This window comes from Chlorocebus sabaeus, chromosome 10, assembly GCF_047675955.1.
Source record: "Chlorocebus sabaeus isolate Y175 chromosome 10, mChlSab1.0.hap1, whole genome shotgun sequence".
NCBI classification, from domain to species: Eukaryota; Metazoa; Chordata; class Mammalia; order Primates; family Cercopithecidae; genus Chlorocebus; species Chlorocebus sabaeus.
Window position 1 is genome coordinate 120,173,496 of NC_132913.1, and position 19,523 is coordinate 120,193,018.

Sequence of the window (19,523 nt, forward strand, 5' to 3'; positions counted from 1 at the left end):
CATCCTCCCACCTCAGCCTCCTGAGTAGCTGGGACTACAGAAATGTACCACCATGCCCAGCTAATTTTAATAAATTTTTTGTAGAGATAGAGTCTTACTTTGTTGCCCAGGCTGGTCTCCAACTCAGCCTCCCAAAGTGCCGGGATTACAGGCATGAGCCACCTTGTCTAGCTACTTTTTATTTTTACAGCATGCAAAAATAGTTTATTTTTTATTAAAAAAATTTTTTGTTGTTGTTTATAGAAACAGGGACTCACTTTGTTGCCCAGGCTGGTCTCAAACTCCTGAGTTCAAGCAGTCCTCCTGTCTTGGCCTCCCAACGTGTTGGGATTACAGTGTGAGCCACTGTGCCCATCCCCAAAATAGATTTTTTTTTAAATTTTTGAGACAAAGTCTCACTCTGTTGCCCAGGCTGGAGTGCAGTGGCATGATTTCAGCTCACTGCAACCTCCACCTCCTGGGTTCATGTGATTCTTGCGCCTCAGTCCCCACCAAGTAGCTGGGATTACAGGTGTGCACAACTATTCCTGGCTAATTTTTGTATTTTTAGTAGAGAGGGGGTTTCTCCATGTTGCCCAGGCTAGTCTTGAACTCCTGAGCTCAAACAATCTGCCTGCCTCGGCCTCCCAAAGTGCTGGGATTACACGCATGAGCCACTGCATCCAGCTGTATTTTTTAATTTTTTGAGACAGAGTCTCACCCTGTTCCCCAGGCTGGAGTGCAGTGGTATAGTCTTACCTCACTGCAACCCTCACCTCCCAGGCTCAAGCGATCCCCCCACCTCAGCCTCCTGAGTCACTGGACCACAGACGTGTACCACCACACCTGGCTAATTTTTTCTTATTTTTTTTTTTTATTTTTTTTTTTGAGACGGAGTCTCGCTGTTGCCCAGGCTGGAGTGCAGTGGCTGGATCTCAGCTCACTGCAAGCTCCGCCTCCCGGGTTTACACCATTCTCTTGCCTCAGCCTCCCGAGTAGCTGGGACTACAGGCGCCCGCCACCTCGCCCGGCTAGTTTTTTGTATTTTTTAGTAGAGACAGGGTTTCACCGTATTACTCAGGATGGTCTCGATCTCCTGACCTCATGATCCGCCCGTCTCGGCCTCCCAAAGTGCTGGGATTACAGGCTTGAGCCACCGCGCCCGGCCTATTTTTTCAAAAGTAATTTTATAAAGGGTCTTATTCTGTGCCGGTGGAGCCCCCTCACCAACAGTCCAAGAATGGACTTGGTCTTTGAACCTCTGAAATTGCAGGCAAGATTTTGAGGTACCGGCATCTCCCCGGGAAGAGTGCATACAGCATTCACAGCTGATCCCCAAATGGCTGAGAACCTCTGTGAGAAAGCCATATCTATTTCAGGGACAGTGTCTCAAGACTATCAGATGTCTTCCATGGCAAGGATGCCACCCCACAGGGAAGGGAATGTCATGTGTTAGATGTGTTCTTATGAGTTTTATCTGCCACCTGTATTTTTGAGACAGTCTCACTCTGTTGCCTAGGCTGGAGTGCAGTGGCGTGAACTCGGCTCAGTGCAACCTCCACCTCCTGGGTTCCAGCGATTCCCCTGCCTCAGCCTCCTGAGTAGCTAGGACTATAGGCGCGTACCATCATGCCTGGCTACTTTTTGTAATTTTAGTAGAGATAGAGTTTCCCCATGTTGCCCAGGCTGGTCTCGAACTCCTGGCCTCAAGCAATCGGCCTCCCAAAGTGCTGGGATTATAGGTGTGAGCCACTGCACCTGGCCTATTATAATAATTTTGATGATGATATCAGATTAAAGGCTCAGAGCATCTGCAGTTTCAGTCATGTCTCAGCTTCAGCCCTTAGGAGCTGGGAGTAGAGGACTCTCCCTGCTTCCTGGTGTTTAACCTTGGTTATTCCAGAAACGTTGGAGTACTGGCATCCTGGTTTTTTTCACAGCTCACTGCAGCCTCTCACTTCTGGGCTCAAACAGTCCTCCCACATCAGCCTCCCAAAGTGTTGGGATTACAGACGTGAGCCCCACACCCAGCTAGCGCCCTGGTTTCTGATGTGAGACTTTGGGTCAAGCATTGGTCTCTCTAGGCTAGAAGTTCTTCCTGGAGCAGAACTGGCAGCCACAAGCCCCTCCCCGAGCCGTGATGAACTGGGCTTGTCCCTTGCTTCTACAAATCGGCTCCAAAATCTTCCACCTTTACTGAAGCTGAGATAGGATTCACAGGGCTGGGCATGACCCTCTGGATGATCTCATCCAGCTTTGCATGCCAGAGCCAAGGAGCTGAAGGGCCACAGAGATCTGGGTTTGCTGGGTGTGGGCTGTGGCCTCTGTGCCCCTAGGCCTGTCCTGTCACCACCACACTTGTCTTCACAGCTGCCCCATTTGGCTCCTACTGGGGCACTGGCTCTTTCCAACCCAAATACCCCTAGAGTATAGAAGGCAGATACTTTTGCCTTGGTGAAGCTTTGGAGTAGGTTCTGGGGAGAGCTGTGGTGAGGCTGTGACCTCTGGGAACAGGAGCTGAGAGGGTGTTTCGTGGCTTGCAATTGCCAGATGAACTAAGACGCATTCCCCCATCTGCTCTGTTGTACTCAGGGGCCAACCGCAGGTGCTCCTCTCTGAATCCATGATGCTTGGTTAGCTTTTGTCTAGCTGCTGGTTTGGCCAGCAGATGGTAGACATCAGAGGCTTGGAAATCTCCAAAGGGTTCCTGTGATTTGTTTGCACCCCCATTCCAGAGCTTCAGGGACATTCACAGTCTACCCTTTGTCAGTTCCAAGCCCAGTCCCATCTCTAGTAGCCGCCCCAGGCACGCAGGCCCTGGGAGTGTAAGGACATGCTGCCACTCATACTGTCCTGTTCCGTTATCTCACTGTGCTGGTTTCCTCCTCTGCTTAAGGCCCTAGTGGCCCAGGGCTGTGTTCACAGGCTGAAAAGAGCATGCGCTCCGTCTGCCATGCAAAGCTAGGTCCCCAGAGTGAGATCATTTACTTCAGAGCCTCAGTTTTTGTGTCTTTAAAATAGCGGTGTGAATAACTCTCCCCGCTGTTGTGACCATTGTGAAAACTAAGTTCTCTTTCTGTGCCCTTTACAAGCTAGGAAGACATTCCTTACTGGAAACCGTATTTGCTGCCACTTTGGTCTTGCACTTCCAGCTTCTGAAACGGTGAGAACATACATTTCTGTTGTGTGAGCCACCCCGTCTGCACAATTTTGTTAGGGCAGCCCAAGCAGACGAATCCAGTGGCCCCTGGAGCCTGGCCATGCTGGGCTGCCCGCCCACCTGACCGTGGCTGACCAGACCATGGATGAACCCCTGGTCTCACCAGGCCAATTGAATTCTCTCTCTCGGGATTTTGAAATTGGGGCTGAAGTGCTCTGAGTTGGCTCTGCAGATGGCTGTTCTTGGAAGGGTAATGCAATGTGGGGTGCCCACTTTCTACCATGTGGACCAGCATGAGAGATGGAGGGGAAATCTTGCCTCCAGTCCTAAGGGCTTTGCCTCTCCCAGTTCCAGTCCTCCTCCAGGCAACTGCATCTCGTCCTTCGGTTTTTGAGACATCTATTTTATTTATTCATTTATTTATTCATTCATTCATTCATTCATTCATTCATTCATTCATTCATTTACTTTGAGACGGAGTTTTGCTCTTGTTGCCCAGGCTGGAGTGCAATGGTGCAATCTCAGCTCACTGCAACCTCCGCCTCCCAGGTTCGAGCAATTCTCCTGCCTCAGCCTCCCAAATAGCTGGAATTACAGGCATGCAGCACCACACCCAGCTAATTTTGTATTTTTCTTTTTAGTAGAGACAGGGTTTCACCATGTTGGCCAGGCTGGTCTCAAACTCCTGACCTCAGGCGATCCACCTGCCTTGGCCTCCCAAAGTGCTGGGATTACAGGCGTGAGCCACTATGTCTGGTCGAGACATCTGTTTTAAATAATGAATACCTCCTTTTTGCTTAAGTGAACAAGTTTATTTCTGTCACTCGCAACCTAAGAGTTCTAATACCGGGGGAGTGTTTGCATCACCAGCCGCAGCCATGAAGTTAAAAATTCCCTGCGTGTATCAGAAGCATCCATAGCTTGCGTGTGAAAGGGCTTTTTAGCTTTGTTAGTTCTCTTGCTGTCTCTTTGTTTTCTACCTCTCCTTCCCTCCCCCTCTTTCTTCACAGTCACAGCTAGGACAGTTTCCAATTCTTCTACCACATGCCCGGCTTTGTGGACTATAAATAGGAAGACAAACAAGGCTGGGCAGTTGGATAAATTGTCATTTAGGGTGGTTGGTGATTGTAACAAAATAAATGGAAATGTCTGGCATGCTTCATGGAAGGCTGGGCGCTTTCAGCTTGAGCTGAGCTTTTTTTCCTTCTTTAACTGGCTGGGATGGGGGGACCCCTGAGGTGTGACGGGGATGCTCCTGGTCACCTGCTGACCTGGCACAGTGAGTGGATGTGGTCTGGATCTGCCCCAGACCTGAGGGTTCAGAGGAAATAGCTCTGGGAAGGGACCCGTGAGGAGAGCTTTCCCTCATGTTTCCAGTTCATGGAACCCGTCCGTAAACTGTCATCTCCACTCCGGATGTGAGAAGGCCAAGCCTCGGGGATGGCGAAAGTCCCTGAGGTCACCTGGGTGGGCGCTGGCTGGGAGTGGTACTCTGTCTTTTCTTTTTTTAGAAAATATTTTATTTATTTATTTATTTATTTATTTATTTATTTATTTATTTATTTATTTGAGACACGGTTTCACTCTGTCACCCAGGCTGGAGTGCAGTGGCACGATCTTGACTCACTGCAACCTCCACCTCTCAGACTGAAGCAATTCTTGTGCCTCAGCCTCCCGAGTAGCTGGGATTACAGTTGTGTACCACCACGCCTGGCTAATTTTGGTATTTTTAGTAGAGATGGAGTATCACCATGTTGGTCATGCCGGTCTCGAACTCTAGACCTCAAGTGATCCGCCCACCTCAGCCTCCCAAAGTGCCAAGATTACAGGTGTGAGCCACCATACCCAGTCAGTGCTCCGTCTTTTCACAGCTGCCTGTCTGGGCCCACAGAGCACTGGCCTGGTGGGGCTGCCTGTTCTGTTTGCCTCGTGCAGCAATGTGGTGGGGCCTTCTGTGAAGGAAATGCTTTAAGGATAGCAGGGCACGGAGCGACTGGTATGTCATTCCTTCTCTCCACATGCCTCTCATCCACAGCCCTGAAGTCTGCTGGTTTGATCTTTCCCACCCTTGTGTCCCCATCCCCTTAACCTCCAACCTATCCTTGGGGGGCCTGGCCTCCTTCAAGAGGCCTGTCTTCTTTCAAGTCAGTGTTCAGGCTCTCATAATCCGCCGCAAACTGAGTCTCTGCCGGCCTCTAGTGAGAGAGTTTGAAGCTGCAGGTGGATGAACGGGGCTGACTGTCAGCCTCTCCGTGGGCATCTTGCTGTGTCCCTTGCTTTGTATTTGACAATATCCATGGTGGCGTTAGGACCCTGAAGGGGGCAAAAGGAAGAGGGTGTCTTATAAGGCGTTTCAGGGTTGCGGCGGTTGAGACTCTCACCCGCATGAAACACGCTTCCCTCTGGGGATTGAGAGCCTTGGCAGTAACGATACTCAAGTGAGGGTTTGGAAGGCCTGTAGAAGTTGCTTAACATATCACTCTACTTTAAGTAGTGTTCTTTGCCCTTTTGAGAAGGCTTTTTTTTTTTTGGAGACAGAGTCTTGCTCTGTAGCCCAGGCTGGAGTTCAATGGTACGACCTTGGCTCACTGCAACCTCCACCTCCTGGGTTCAAGCAATTCTGCTTCACGCTCCTGAGTAACGGATTACAGGTGCACGCCACCATGCCCGGCTAATTTTTGTATTTTTAGTAGAGACGGGGTTTCACCATGTTGGTCAGGCTGGTCTTGAACTCCTGACCTCGTGATCCGCCTGCCTCGGCCTCCCAAAGTGCTGGGATTACAGGCGTAAGCCACTGTGCCTGCCTAAAAGAAGGCATTCTTTTAGGGAAGAGGGTTATGAAAAAAGACCTGGAAACCTGAAATTTTCCTGTGGGTGCACACATTTTAGGTAGCACCTGAAAACCTGGAGAGACCCTCTTTTGATGATGGCTTGGAACGTATCAGTTTATATTCTTTCCATATGGAAAAATAAATCATGAAACTTAGATAGCAGTTGTTTGATGCGTAAATCAATTAAAATTATTTAAAGAAGAGAACTTAAAAAGCCACAAAATTGCCTTGGGAGAGTACAGGAAGATGGGGGACCTGCCATTTAAGTTTGGCCAATTTATAGCTGGGCATGGTGGCTCATGCCTGTAATCCCAGCACTTTGAGAGACCTGAGGCTAGGAGTTCAAGACCAGTTTGGTCAACATGGCAAAACCCCATCTCTACTAAAAATACAAAAATTAGCCAGGCATGGTGTCACGCTCCTGTAATCCCAGCTACTTGGGAGGCTGAGGCGGGAGGATCACTTGAACCTGGGAGGCAGAGGTAGCAGTGAGCTGAGATCGAGCCATTGTACTCCAGCCTGAGCAACAGAGTGAGACTCCATCTCAAAAAAACCAGTTTGGCCAATTTATTTATTTAAAAGTTTGTTCTTTGGAGGCGTGAAGATTAATTCATTCAGGTCACATTTTGAATCTGGAGGAGGAGGGTGGATTATTCAACAAATGATACAAGGATTACTAACCAACCATTTGGAAGAAAATAAGGTTAATGATTAACCTCACATGATAAATAAAAATAAATTTCAGAGATTAAATATTTACATGGTTAAAAAAAAAGCCATAAAAGGTGTAGAAAAAACGTAGGTGATTGTTTATATAACCTTGCTGCTGAGGAAGGTTTTTCTAAGCATAACACCATATGTAAAATTTTTGAAAGTTGAAAATTAGCATAAACATACTTAAAAGGCAAGTGACAGAACTGAAGTATTTGAAACATACCAGGTTCTGTGAAGATCTTTAGCAAATGATAAGAAAAGTAAACCATCTAATGCAAAAATGAGACACACTAGAAAAATACAAGTTGTTAAAAAACCATTGGAAATATTGAGTTATTTAGTTTTTTAAAAAATAGTTTATACAGGTTTATTTGATTTTTCTTTCGTCACTGTAAACTAGGATGCTGCTGATTTTTTACTTTCATAGGTAATGTTTAAACCATTGTAGGAATGTTTCTGAAGGATAAATTCCCACCAGTGGAATGAATGGTTGGAAGGCAAAAAGCATCTTATTTTCAGTAAACATTTCCAGGAGTTTGAGACCAGCCTGGGCAATGTAGAAGACCCTGTCTCCACAAATTTAAAAAAAAAAAAAAAAGCCAGGTGTGGTGGCACATAGCTATGGTCGCTACTCAGGAACTGGAGGCCACAGGACTACCTGAGCCCAGGAGGTCAAGGGTGAGCTGTGATCACACCACAGCACTCCAGAGTGAGACCCTGTCTCAAGAAAATAAATAAAGAGCCTGTCTTAAGAAAATAAATAATTACTGGCTGGGCGCTGTGGCTCACACTTGTAGTCCCAGCACTTTGGGAGGCCGAGACAGGCAGATCACGAGGTCAGAATATCGAGACCATCCTGGCTAACACAGTGAAATCCCGTCTCTACTAAAAATACAAAAAATTAGCCGGGCGAGGTGGCGGGCGCCTGTAGTCCCAGCTACTCGAGAGGCTGGGGCAGGAGAATGGCGTGAACCCGGGAGGCGGAACTTACAGTGAGCCCAGATGGTGCCACTGTACTCCAGCCTGGGTGACAGAGTGAGACTCCGTCTTAAAAATAAATAAATAAAATAAATAAATAAATAAATAGGCCAGGTGTGGTGGCTCACACCTGTAATCCCAGCACTTTGGGAGGCCGAGGCAGGTGGATCACCTGAGGTCAGAAGTTTGAGACCAGACTAACCAACATGGAGAAACCATGTCTCTACTAAAATACAAAAAAAATCAGCCGGGCATGGTGGTACATCCCTGTAATCCCAGCTACTTGGGAGGCTGAGGCAGGAGAATTGCTTGAACCTGGGAGGCAGAGGTTGCGGTGAGCCGAGATCACGCCATTGCACTCCAGCCTGGGCAACAAGAGTGAAACTCCATCTCAAAAAAATAAATAAATAAAATAAGAAAATAAATAAATAAAAGTTTGAGGGCGGAGGGCAGTGGCTCATGCCTGTAATCCCAGCACTTTGGGAGGCTGAGGTGGGCAGATCACTTGAGGTCAGGAGTTTGAGACCAGCCTGGCCAACATGGCGAAACCCCGTCCCTACTAAAAATATAAAAATTAGCTGCGCATGGTGGCAAGGGCCTGTAATCCCAGCTACTCAGGAGGCTGAGACATGAGAATCACTTGAGTCCAGAGGCAGAGGTTGCAGTAAGCTGAGATCACGCTGTTGCACTCCAGCCTGGGTGACAGAGCTAGACTTTGCCTCAAAAAGAAAATTTGAATTAGTTTACACTCTCAAATAAATATGAGGGTGCTCATTTCCCTATATCCTTGGGAAAAATGGACATGTTTTCATTTCTGACAATCTGATAACGGAAAAAATAATTTGCCACAGGCACACATAAACACCTTTCTTAAGTGATTAGCAGAGTGACTTCGGCTTGGGCCAGAGGCTGGTTGTGAATCTCTCAGTGAGAGCGACTCTGATTCCCTGCTTTCTTTCCCCTGTAGTTCCTGCTCATTTTCCACAAGGCCGCGGCGGGGGAGCTGCAGGAGGACAGTGGGCTCATGGCGCTGGCAAAGCTCTCCGAGATCAATGTGGCCCTGGAGGGCGTCAAAGGTGCCAAGAACTTCTTTGAAGCCAAGGTAGGTGCTTCGTTCCTTCTGTGAGGAGCAACCACTCCCAGCCTTCACCCTGTCCACCAGACGGCAGCTGTCGTTTTCATCTCAGCAGAGCAAACCTGCAGAAACAGACCAGGAGGGTCCTCCAAGTCCCCTGCCAATCAGCACAGTGGGTGCCAGTCCACATGAGCTCAGAGTCGGCCTCCTCCATCTCCCTACCCTGTCCACTTGGAGCCTCAGTGTCTTCATCTGTACGATGGAGGGGTGACAACAGGATTGCCTGAATGATGAAACGAGTTCCTGTACATGAAAGCGTTTAGCAAGTGCCTGGCTCACTGTGAGCCCTTCGTAGGTGGTATGGGCTGTTGGGACTCTTGTGGAGTTTCGTTTTAGTTTATTCTGGGAGCTTGCCCAGAGACAGAGTGCCTTGGTGACACATCCTGGCCTGCCCAGTCCCCTAAGCAGGACTCTAAATTCTCACTTCTCTTTGAGGCTGCTTGGAGACAGATTGCATCATCTTTCTGCCACGCTGAAAGCCCAGTGCTCTCATCTGACAGTGTCAAGGACAAGCCAACCACTCATTGTGCCTTAAACACTGGCACCATGTGTCCAATTCTGAAAGTGGTTTGGCCCTTCCTTCCTGACTTAGCATTGATTCAGCCCATCTCCAGCAAAGCTGGGCACCGCATTGAGCTCTAAGATACAACTTCTTTCTAAGGATGAAGTGGACATAACTGTTGCCCTTCCCAGGGCACACACATAGTCCAGTGAAGAAAGCAAGCTCCACAATGATACAGAGAGGGCAGAGAGGAGGGAAGGGCTATTTTGCAGGGATGGGTCTTCTCCATCCATTGAGTATATAACATGCAGATGTCTTATGATGCCTTGGCAGAGGGGCTAGGTTGACAGCCCGAGCTTAGCAGGACAGTTTTCAGTCCACTGCTCCAGTGCAAGGTGATACATGCTCTAGTTGAAGTAGGTTTGAGTGTCTGGGAATGTCTTATCTGGGCATTCAAGACCTGTTATAATCTGGCTCTGATCCCTGCTTCAGCCTCATCCATCCCCTTCAAATGCTGCCACGCCTTTCCCAGCTGGATCTGCTGTTCCCTCTGCCTGAACGCCCTACCCAAATGCCTCTGCCTAGAAAACTGCTTCTTCATCCAGACCCATTTTGAAGAGTTCCCTTCCCTGGGCTGCTTTCCCTGACTGTCCATCCTCTTCTGTGTGCCTCTAGTACACGTGGAAGTGGGTTATAATTTATCTTTTCGAGGCACCCTTAGATGCTTTTGGTAAACGTATAAATTAACCCAGCTTTTTATTTTATTTTTTGAGATGGAGTCTCACTCTGCTGCCCAGGCTGAAGTGTAGTGGCAGGATCTTGGCTCACTGCCACTTTGACCCAACTTTCTGTAAAGCAGTTTGAAACTAACTATTCACATTTTATATTTTTCCCTTCCAGAATTCTACCTCTTAAGACTTCTTCTTCTTCTTTTTTTTTTTTTTTTTTTTTTGAGACTGAGTCTCACTCTGTCGCCCAGGCTGGAGTACAGTGGCGTGATCTTGGCTCACTGCAACCTCCGCCTCCCAGGTTCAAGTGATTCTCCTGCCTCAGCCTCCTGAGTAGCTAAGACTATAGGCACGCACCACCACGCCCAGCTAATTTTTGTATTTTTAGTAGAGATGGGATTTCATCATATTGGCCAGGCTAGTCTCAAACTCCTGACCTCGTGATCTGCCTGCCTCCACTTCCCAAAGTGCTGGGATAACAGGCGTGAGCCACCACACCCATGCAAATGCACATACATGTATGGACAAGGATTTTCATACAATATTGTTAGTAATATAGAAAAATTAGAAATAACCAAAACTTCCATTATCAGGGAAGTGAGTTCATTGTGATATATCCACACATTTGCACACTCTGCAGCTGTCAAAAAATGAGATGCAGCTGCGTGTCCGTGTGGACAGATGTCCAGAATAAATGAAGCAAGGCAATACACTGGAAACCTAATTTTGTAAACATGAAATCCAACCTGGATCATTACATGCCAAAGTATTAGTAATAGTTGTGTCTGGGGGACTTATTTTATATTTTTATGATGTTTTACAATGAGTGTGCACTCTTTTTATAACTGGAGAAAAGATGAAAAGAATGACAATAAAAATTCTTGCAGCTCGTTATGTTCATAGGTCTGCCTCCTCACCCAAACTCAAAGGCAGAGTAGGTATGATATATTTGTAATTACAGTGTTTGGTATATAATGGCCCTCAATAAACATCTGCCTGGATGACAAATGGAGGGCGTCACTGCTGGATTTGGGAGACGGCCATAAAGGAGCTGCCATTTGTGACAGATGTTCCGAGATGAATGAGGATTCACCTTGTAATCAAGGAAGGGAGGGCGTTGTGATCGTGGGAACAGCAGGTGGAAGGCTCCAAGGCGTAGAGCGTGAGGCTTGTTTGGAGGCTGGAGAGGTGTCACAATGTGAGGATACAGGATGTGTGAGGGAGCAGGGCTGGTGACACGTCTGGAGGTGAAAACCAAGATGCAAATATGGTGACCCCAGCCTGGCCAACATGGTGAAACCCGTCTCCACTAAAAATACAAAAATTAGTTGGGCATGGTGGTGCACACCTATAATCTCAGCTACTTGGAAAGCTGAGGCAGGAGAATTCCTTGAACCCAGGAGGCAGAGGCTGCAGTGAGCCGAGACGTGCTACTGCACCTCCAGCCTGGGTGACAGAGCATGACTCCACCAAAAAAAGAGAGAGAGGAAGAGACAGACGAAAGAAAGAAAGAAAGAGGAAGGGAGGGAGGGAAGAAGGAAGGAAGGAAGGAAGGAAGGAAGGAAGGAAGGAAGGAAGGAAGGAAGGAAGGAAGGAAGGAAGGAAAGGAGGGAGGGAGGGAGGGAGGAAGGGGAAAGAGAAAGAGAGAAAGAAAGAAAATATGGTGATCAGGAAACTGGGCCAGCACTTGCCACCCTTTGGCCCACCATGGCACGTGTGGTCTATGACTCTCAGACTGGATGGCTCCCGGCTGCACTAGACAGTATTGGACAGAGAGCTCCAGCCTCCCCAAGGCTGAGAGGAGCTCCTCTCTGGGCACCTGGTTGGGAAGGTCAGGCCTTCCCCAGACTGCTGAGTGTCAGAACCACCTGCACACCAGCTTCTCAGGCCCACCCACATCTACCTGGGATTTCTCCAAGGTGGGTTTCAGGAAACGTGTAGGGATGGAGCTGTGACGTGATTCCAACGCACAGCCACAGGTGCAGGGGAGCCCTTGAGTGTTTGGGGTGGGCACTATGAGTACACACTTGCCTGGGGACAGTTTAGACTCAGTGAAGTTTTCACAGAGGTCCCGAGAAGAATTGTGGGTCCAATAAGTGTAGTGACAACCAGACTAGGGAGGAGGAGGGGACAAATTGAGAATTCTCTAGAAGTCTCAGTGTTCATGACCACTCCATTGGAGGTGGGAGATAAGTGCCATGAGGTTTGTCAAGGAGGGAAGTTGATGATATTTTTCATCAAGACCAGCCTCACAGGCCGAGTGTGGTGGCTCACGTCTGTAATCCCAGCACTTTGGGAGGGTGAGGGGGAAGGATTACTTGAGGTCAGGAGTTTGAGACCAGCCTGGCCAACATGGTGAAACCCCGTCTCTACTAAAAATATAAAAATTAGCCAGGCGTGGTGGCAGGCACCTGTAATCCCAGCTACTTGGGAGGCGGAGGCATGAGAATCGCTTGAGCCCAGAGGCAGAGGTTGCAGTGAGCCAAGATCACACCATTGCACTCCAGCCTGGGCAACAGAGCAAGACTGTGTCTCAAAAAAAAAAAAAAAAAAAAAAAAAAAAGCAAAAATAAATAAAGCCCGGCCTCCCCCTATTCCCAGAATGGCTGTGGTTTGAAGAGGAGAAGTTATGAACTGGGTTTGGTTTCAAGTGTGAGGGGACTTCAGGCACGGGAAAGGTGTGCCCCTTCAGTTGAAGGCCATCGTGTTGGTTACAAATAATTTCTGATCACATCCTGTTTGACCGAACCTGGTGACTCCTGGCTGCATGGGAGGTTAGGGAGCATCTTTTTTTCTGGGATCTGCCTGCCTGGCTGTCATTATGCCACTGGGGAAGGTGAAGATCCTCCATGTTGAGCGTCATGGAGTAATTTCTTCCACACATGCCCAATTCTGAACCTACCGTTGGAAAATGCTGGAATATTATTATCTCAACTGGGCTCTCTGGAGCTGGGGGTGGCGTCAGTCTCCCTTAGGCCTCTGGGCCATGTGCCAGGCCTCATAGCAAGAAATAAGGCAGGAAATGGGTGCTTCTGGGCACCTCACAACATAGACCACAGGAGCTAACTTCACAAGATATAAGTTGAAACCAAGGATTAGAGATTGACCTATGGTAGAACAGAATGGTGCCAGGACTGTGGGGAAGGCGGGCATTTAGGCCTTTGCAGAAGAAGAAGGTGTAATCAGAGGTACAAGGAAACCCTGGAGAAATGCTATTTTGGAGGACTGGAGCAGTTTTTAGAAGAGATTAGGCTGGGTGCAGTGGCTCATACCTGGACACTTTGGGAAGCTGAGGCAGGAGAACTGTTCAAGCCCGGGAGTTCAAGGTTGCAGTGAGCTGTGATCACGCCGCTGCACCACAGCCTGCACAACAGAGCAAGACCCTGTCTCTAAAACAAAACAAAACAAAACAAAAAGCAAACATAACAAAATGGAGTTTTTAGTCCCTGCCTCTAGGGATTATAATTCCATAAGAGTAAAAGTGACCTGGTACAGTGGCTCACACCTGCAATCCCAGCACACTTGGGAAGCCAAGGTGAGAGGATTGCTTAAGCCCAGGAGTTTGAGACCAGCCTGAGCAACATGGCAAGACCCCATCTCTACACATACACACCCACACACACACACCCCTTTCTATATAAGCATAACTCTTGCTGTTAATATTCTCAGAGTTACCTGTCTTCCGAAATGGACCCCTGTCAAATGCAGGGGAATTTAGAAAATGGACACCGATTTTTCATTGAAATGGGAGCATCCAGGCCTGGCGCAGTGGCTCATGCCTATAGTCCCAGCACTTTGGGAGGCTGAGGTGGGAGGATTGCTTAAGCCCAGAAGTTTGAGACCAGCCTGGGCAACATAGTGAGACCTTGTCATTACAAAAACAAAAATAGTAGCTGGGTGTGGCGGTGCTCGCCTGTAGTCCCAGCTACTCAGGAGGCTGAATTGGGAGGACCACTTGAGCCTGGGAGATTGAGGCTGCAGTAAGCCATGACTGCACCACTGCACTCCAATCTGGGTGACAGATTAAGACCTTGTCTCAAAATAAAAAAGACATTGAGAAAGTTGAGAACTCTGCTCCAACTCCCCCAAAAGACAGTTAAATGTTGGGAAATGTAAGGATTACTTCTTCCTTTGTCCTCCAATGTTATAAAAAGAATGTAAACATTGAGAAAGATCATATCATATTCATTCTCTGAAGCCATTGATTCTGACAAAGTCACATAAAAATGACACATTAGAAAAAAAATTATATCAATAAATGTAGCTCTAAGAATCTTAAAACTTCAGGGGCCAGGAGCAGTGGCTCATGCCTGTAATCCCAGAACTTTGGGAGGCCAAGGTGGGCACCTCACTTGAGTTTAGGAGTTCGAGACCAGCCTGGCCAACATGGTGAAACCCTGTCTCTACCGGAAAAAAAAAAATTAGCTGGGCATGGTGGCGTGTGCCTATAATCCCAGCTACTCGAGAGGCTGAAGCAGGAGAATCACTTGAACCCGGGAAGTGAAGGTTGCAGTGAGCTGAGATCACACCACTGAACTCCAGCCTGGGTGACAGAGTGAAACTCCATCTCAGAAAAAAAAAAAAAAAAAAGAATCTTAAAACTTCAAAAAACGGAATGCAGTGATTACATTTAAGGATCTATATGTTAAAACTGCAAGAATGATTTGAAAATGTTGCTATCATAGGTATATCAAGAAAAAAGTCATTTAAATTAAATATCTCAAAGGTATTTGGTAAAGTTTAATACCCATTCATAATAAAACATTTTAAAATAAGAAAACAATGCTTCTTTAGCACAGTAAAAGAATATTGTCCAAGCGCAGTGGCTCATACCTGTAATCCTAGCACTTTGGAAGGCTGAGGCGGGCGGATCACCTGAGGTGGAGAGTTCGAGACCAACCTGACCAACATGGAGAAACCTCATCTCTACTAAAAAACAAAATTAGCTGGGCGTGGTGGCGCCTGCCTGTAATCCCAGCTACTCAGGAGACTGAGGCAGGAGAATCACTTGAACCTGGGAGGCGGAGGTTGCAGTGAGCCGAGATCGTACCATTGCACTCCAGCCTGGGCAATGAGAGTGAAACTCCGCCTTAAAAAAAAAGAAAAGAAAAAAAAGAATATTTACTTTCCTCATAAATATCAAGGCATTCTATAAAGCAGTAATATTAAATCACACAGTATGGGTGCAGAAATAAACAAATCAGTCAGTGGCACAGGATAGAGAATAGAAACATCTCTTTCATGTGGGAACTTAGAATATGAAGAAAATTGGGAGAATAATGGGCTAGCAATAAAAGGTGCTGAGACAATTAGCTATGCACTTAGGAAGATAAAGTCAAGTCCCTACTTTATACTCTTCACTAAAATAAGTGCACTTAGATCCTTTTGTGGTTCATAATGTGATGACTGGGTTTTCATGCCCATGTGTGAAGTGTGCCTCCCTCCAATCTTGTTAAGGTGTCAGCACATTGCCTTCTGACGGGAAAGAAAAGTGAAATAAGTGAGCTTATTTTTGTGGCTTAAGGGGCCAAATGAGAACACAAAACCATAAAAGTATTAAAAGGAAATTCAGGAAAATGGGTTTAGAACCTCGGGAGTTTAGAAGACCTTCTTAAACATGCCATAAAATGCAAATGGCAGAACGGAAATGCTTGATCAATTTGATTACATCAAAATTTGAAATATGTGTGCTGTCCCAAATGCCTTAAAGCTAAAAGATGAGCAAAAAACTGGGAGAAAGTAACTAAAATATGTGTAACCAGAGACGAATACCTAGAATTTATAAGGAAAGTAAATATTCTTTTATTTATTTATTTATTTATTTGCCTTATGTAAATCAAACTGGGGCTGAGCTCAGTGGTACATGCCTATAATCCCAATGCTTTAAGAGGCTGAGGTGTGAGAATTGCTTGAGCCCAGGAGTTTGAGACCAGCCTAGGCAACATAGCGCAACCCCATCAAAAAATTTTAAAACTAACCTATAGGTAGCATGCACCTATAGGCCTAGCTGCTCAGGATGCTGAGGTAGGAGGATCGCTTGAGCTTGGGAGTTCGAGGCTGTAGGGGACTGATTGTGCCACTGCACTTCAGCCTCAACCTGGGCGATGGAGCAAGACTGTTTTTTAAAAAAGAAAAAAGGAGCTGCAAATTTTAAAATAATAATATAATAACTGAATAGAAATGTGGGCAAAGGATATAAATGGGCAATTTACAAAAGAGGAAATAAAACAAGGTTGTTGGCTATCTGATTGGCAAAAAGTAAAAACCTTAATGATAACCTTGGCAAGGTTGTGGGGAAATGAGAGCTTCCAGTTCGTGATTGTGGGGGTGTAAATCGGAACAGCTGCTTTGGAGAACAATGTAATAGTCTATTAAAATAACATACAGAAGGCTGGGTGTGGTGGCTCATGCTGGCAATCCTAGCACTTTGAGAGGCTGAGGCGGGTGAATTGCTTGAGCTCAGGAGTTCAAGACCAGCCTGGGCGACATGGTAAAACCCTGTCTCTACTAAAAATACAGAAATTAGCCAGGCATGTGATGATGTGTTCCTGTAATCCCAGCTACCGAATGGCTGAGGTTGAGCCCCGGAGGCACAGGTTGCAGGGCAAGAGTGAGACTGTCTTAAAAAAAAAAAAAGCCGGGCGCGGTGGCTCAAGCCTGTAATCCCAGCACTTTGGGAGGCCGAGACGGGCGGATCACAAGGTCAGGAGATCGAGACCATCCTGGCGAACACGGTGAAACCCCGTCTCTACTAAAAATACATAAAAAACTAGCCGTGCGAGGTGGCGGGCGCCTGTAGTCCCAGCTACTCGGGAGGCTGAGGCAGGAGAATGGCGGGAACCCGGGAGGCGGAGCTTGCAGTGAGCTGAGATCCGGCCGCAGCACTCCAGCCTGGGCGACAGAGCGAGACTCCGTCTCAAAAAAAAAAAAAAAGAAAAAAAAGTACATACTCAGCGAGTTTGGAAATTTTACAAATTGAGACACACTCACAGAATCAGTTCTAGAACAGGATTTTTAGGTGGGTTTATCTGATATGATATTATTGAAGACAAATTGTTGATTTAAAATACTCAGATGGCACCAAATTTCATTCACAGTGCCACCAAAACCATGTAATATTCAGAAGCAAATATAGGACGACTGATTTAGTGAGCAACATAAAGGCATAAGTGAATGAAAACTGAGGCATTCAGCGAAAACTGTATTTTTAAAAATTATTATTGTTATTTTGAGATGGAGTCTCACTGCAGCCTCGACCTCCAAGGCTCAAGTGATTCTCCTGCCTCAGCCCCTGAGTAGCTGGGATTACAGGCACATGTCACCACGCCTGGCTATTTTTTGTATTTTTAGTAGGGACGGGGTTTCACCATATTGGCCAGGCTGGTCTCAAACTCCTGGCCTCAGGTGATCCGCCCGCTTCAGCCTCCCAAAGTGCTGGGATTACAGGCTTGAGTCACCACCACACCCAGCCCAGGGAGAAATGTATTTTAAAGGTGTCCCTTTGCCATAGGCAGATGGATGCAATTCCAGTCAAAATCCCATGAGGGGACTGGGTGCAGTGGCTCATGCCTGTAATCCCAGCACTTTGGGAGGCCAAGGCCGGTGAATCACCTGAGGTCAGGAGTTCGAGACCAGCCTGACCAGTATGGTGAAACCCCTTCTCTACTAAAAATATAAAAATTAGCCAGGCATGGTGATGTGCGCCTGTAGTCCTAGCTACTCGGCAGGCTGAGACAGAAGAATTGCTTGAACCTGGGAGGCGGAGATTGCAGTGAACCAAGATCATGCCACTGCACTCCAGCCTGAGCGACAGAGTGAGACTCCATCTCAAAAAAAAAAAAAAAAAAAAAAAAAATCCCATCAGGGGATTCATTTTGGTTTGCCTTTTTCCCTACAACTGAACAACATTAGTGTGAAATTAAAATAATGTAAAAGTGGTTAATAAACTGGGATGTTAAACTATCCTGAAAAAAAAGTCAAGTAGACCAACCCCAGCAAAAGCAGCACATGGGGTCACAGCAACAAATCCAGTGATGTGTTAGAGATGGTGTCTGCGCCAACAGAAAGCAACCTCTGAAGGCCACACGGAAAGAATGCTTGCTGGGGTCCTGCCCTCCATGGGCCCACGTTCCCTTGTCTCTAGATCTGCTGAATGGGCTGTTCGCTCAGGTGTCAGCAGCTCCAGGGTCCTCTGCCCTCCCTTACTCTGTTGGTCTGTGTCTGCTGTTTCTCTGCAGGTCCAAGCCTTGTCATCGGCCAGTAAGTTTGAAGCGGAGTTGAAAGCTGAGCAAGATGAGCGGAAGCGGGAGGAGGAGGAGAGGCGGCTTCGCCAGGCGGCCTTCCAGGAGCTCAAGGCCAACTTCAGTACATAGTCCTGCTGACCTTGCCCTCTGCCCACAGCTGTGCCTCACAGATGCCCCGGGAAGAGATGACAGGCATCTTCATCACTGCTGCCAGTCCCCTGCCAGCGTCTCCACCCATCACCCCGTGCCAGCTCCCATGCCAGCCTTCATTCCTCCCAGTGTCCAAGCCCCTCCAGGAGGGTCCTGGGGTGGGCCAGATGCCTGCCCACCTCTGTCTCGGGCCTCTGCTCCTCCACCCTACCTGTAGCCAGAACTTGTATCTTCTCAGCGACCTTCACTTCGTCCTTGTCCCTTTACCATTCCACATCAGAGAGTAGTCTCTGTCAATTTGTAAAGATACGTCTGTCTTTTTGGGTCCTCAGAGAAAATGCCCATTTTCAAGAGGAATTCTCTGCACTCCTCTGCTTCCCATCCAGCTTCCCTTTCTCATCTTTGGTAGGATTCTGCCAGTTGCTTTTACATCTTCTGTTCCTGGGTAATGGTGGGTCTTAATGGAGGCTGGGTGGACCACTGCCCATTCACTCTTCAACAGGAGGAACAGCATGCCGCCACGGTGACACCCATTAGAGAAAGGACAGAGGTCTGCTCCTTCCTGCCACCTTTCTCCTGGCCCCTTAGCATTCCCCCAGTCCCTCCATCTTCACCCTGCTCGTCTATGTCTTCCCAGTTCAGCCTTTTTCCCACTCTTAAATACTGTGCTACTTCACTGTAAGAATGAAAGAACAGTTAGGATACCAATGAGTAAAAGGGTTCCTGGTCACTCTGACTCTGTGCAAATTGTATTACAGTAGACCCCTGACGTTCCCAAGTGACAGATCCAGGGCCTTTCAAACATCCCCAAAGTCGTGGCCATGCTCACCATTAGCCAGTTTCTAACATCTGTTTCAGGGTATCGAGCTGTAGATGTTCTTACCCCCCATACTTGTGAGTTCTTGGAGTTGCTCACAAATACAAGGGGTTATGTTGTATTTTTAACAAATATATCCTGTTGTCATATTTATTCTCTTTTGTAACTGCTATCTTTACAATAAAGAAATCACCTGCCTTTCTATCTTACAGCTGTTTCTTTTTACATTGTACAAATAATGTGACCATCACATCAACGTGCCTGGAATTTTCTTGAATTAAAGGAG

General features: G+C 47.2%; 1 protein-coding gene and 1 non-coding gene across 2 annotated transcripts in view; both read left to right on the plus strand.

The window, feature by feature from the left end:
* The window catches only part of EFHD1 (EF-hand domain family member D1), a 51,267-nt gene extending 31,826 nt beyond the window's left edge, over nucleotides 1-19,441 (plus strand). The window contains exons 3-4 of the mRNA XM_007966665.3: nucleotides 8,630-8,764; nucleotides 18,265-19,441. Of these exons, the coding sequence (XP_007964856.2) occupies nucleotides 8,630-8,764; nucleotides 18,265-18,399 (270 nt within the window). The 3' untranslated portion in view covers nucleotides 18,400-19,441. The remainder of the gene's footprint in view (nucleotides 1-8,629; nucleotides 8,765-18,264) is intronic.
* On the plus strand, nucleotides 15,407-15,508 carry LOC119625551 (small nucleolar RNA U13). The gene has a single exon (XR_005241742.1). It is a non-coding gene; the product is annotated as a small nucleolar RNA U13 (small nucleolar RNA).
* Nucleotides 19,442-19,523: the final 82 nt, after the last annotated feature.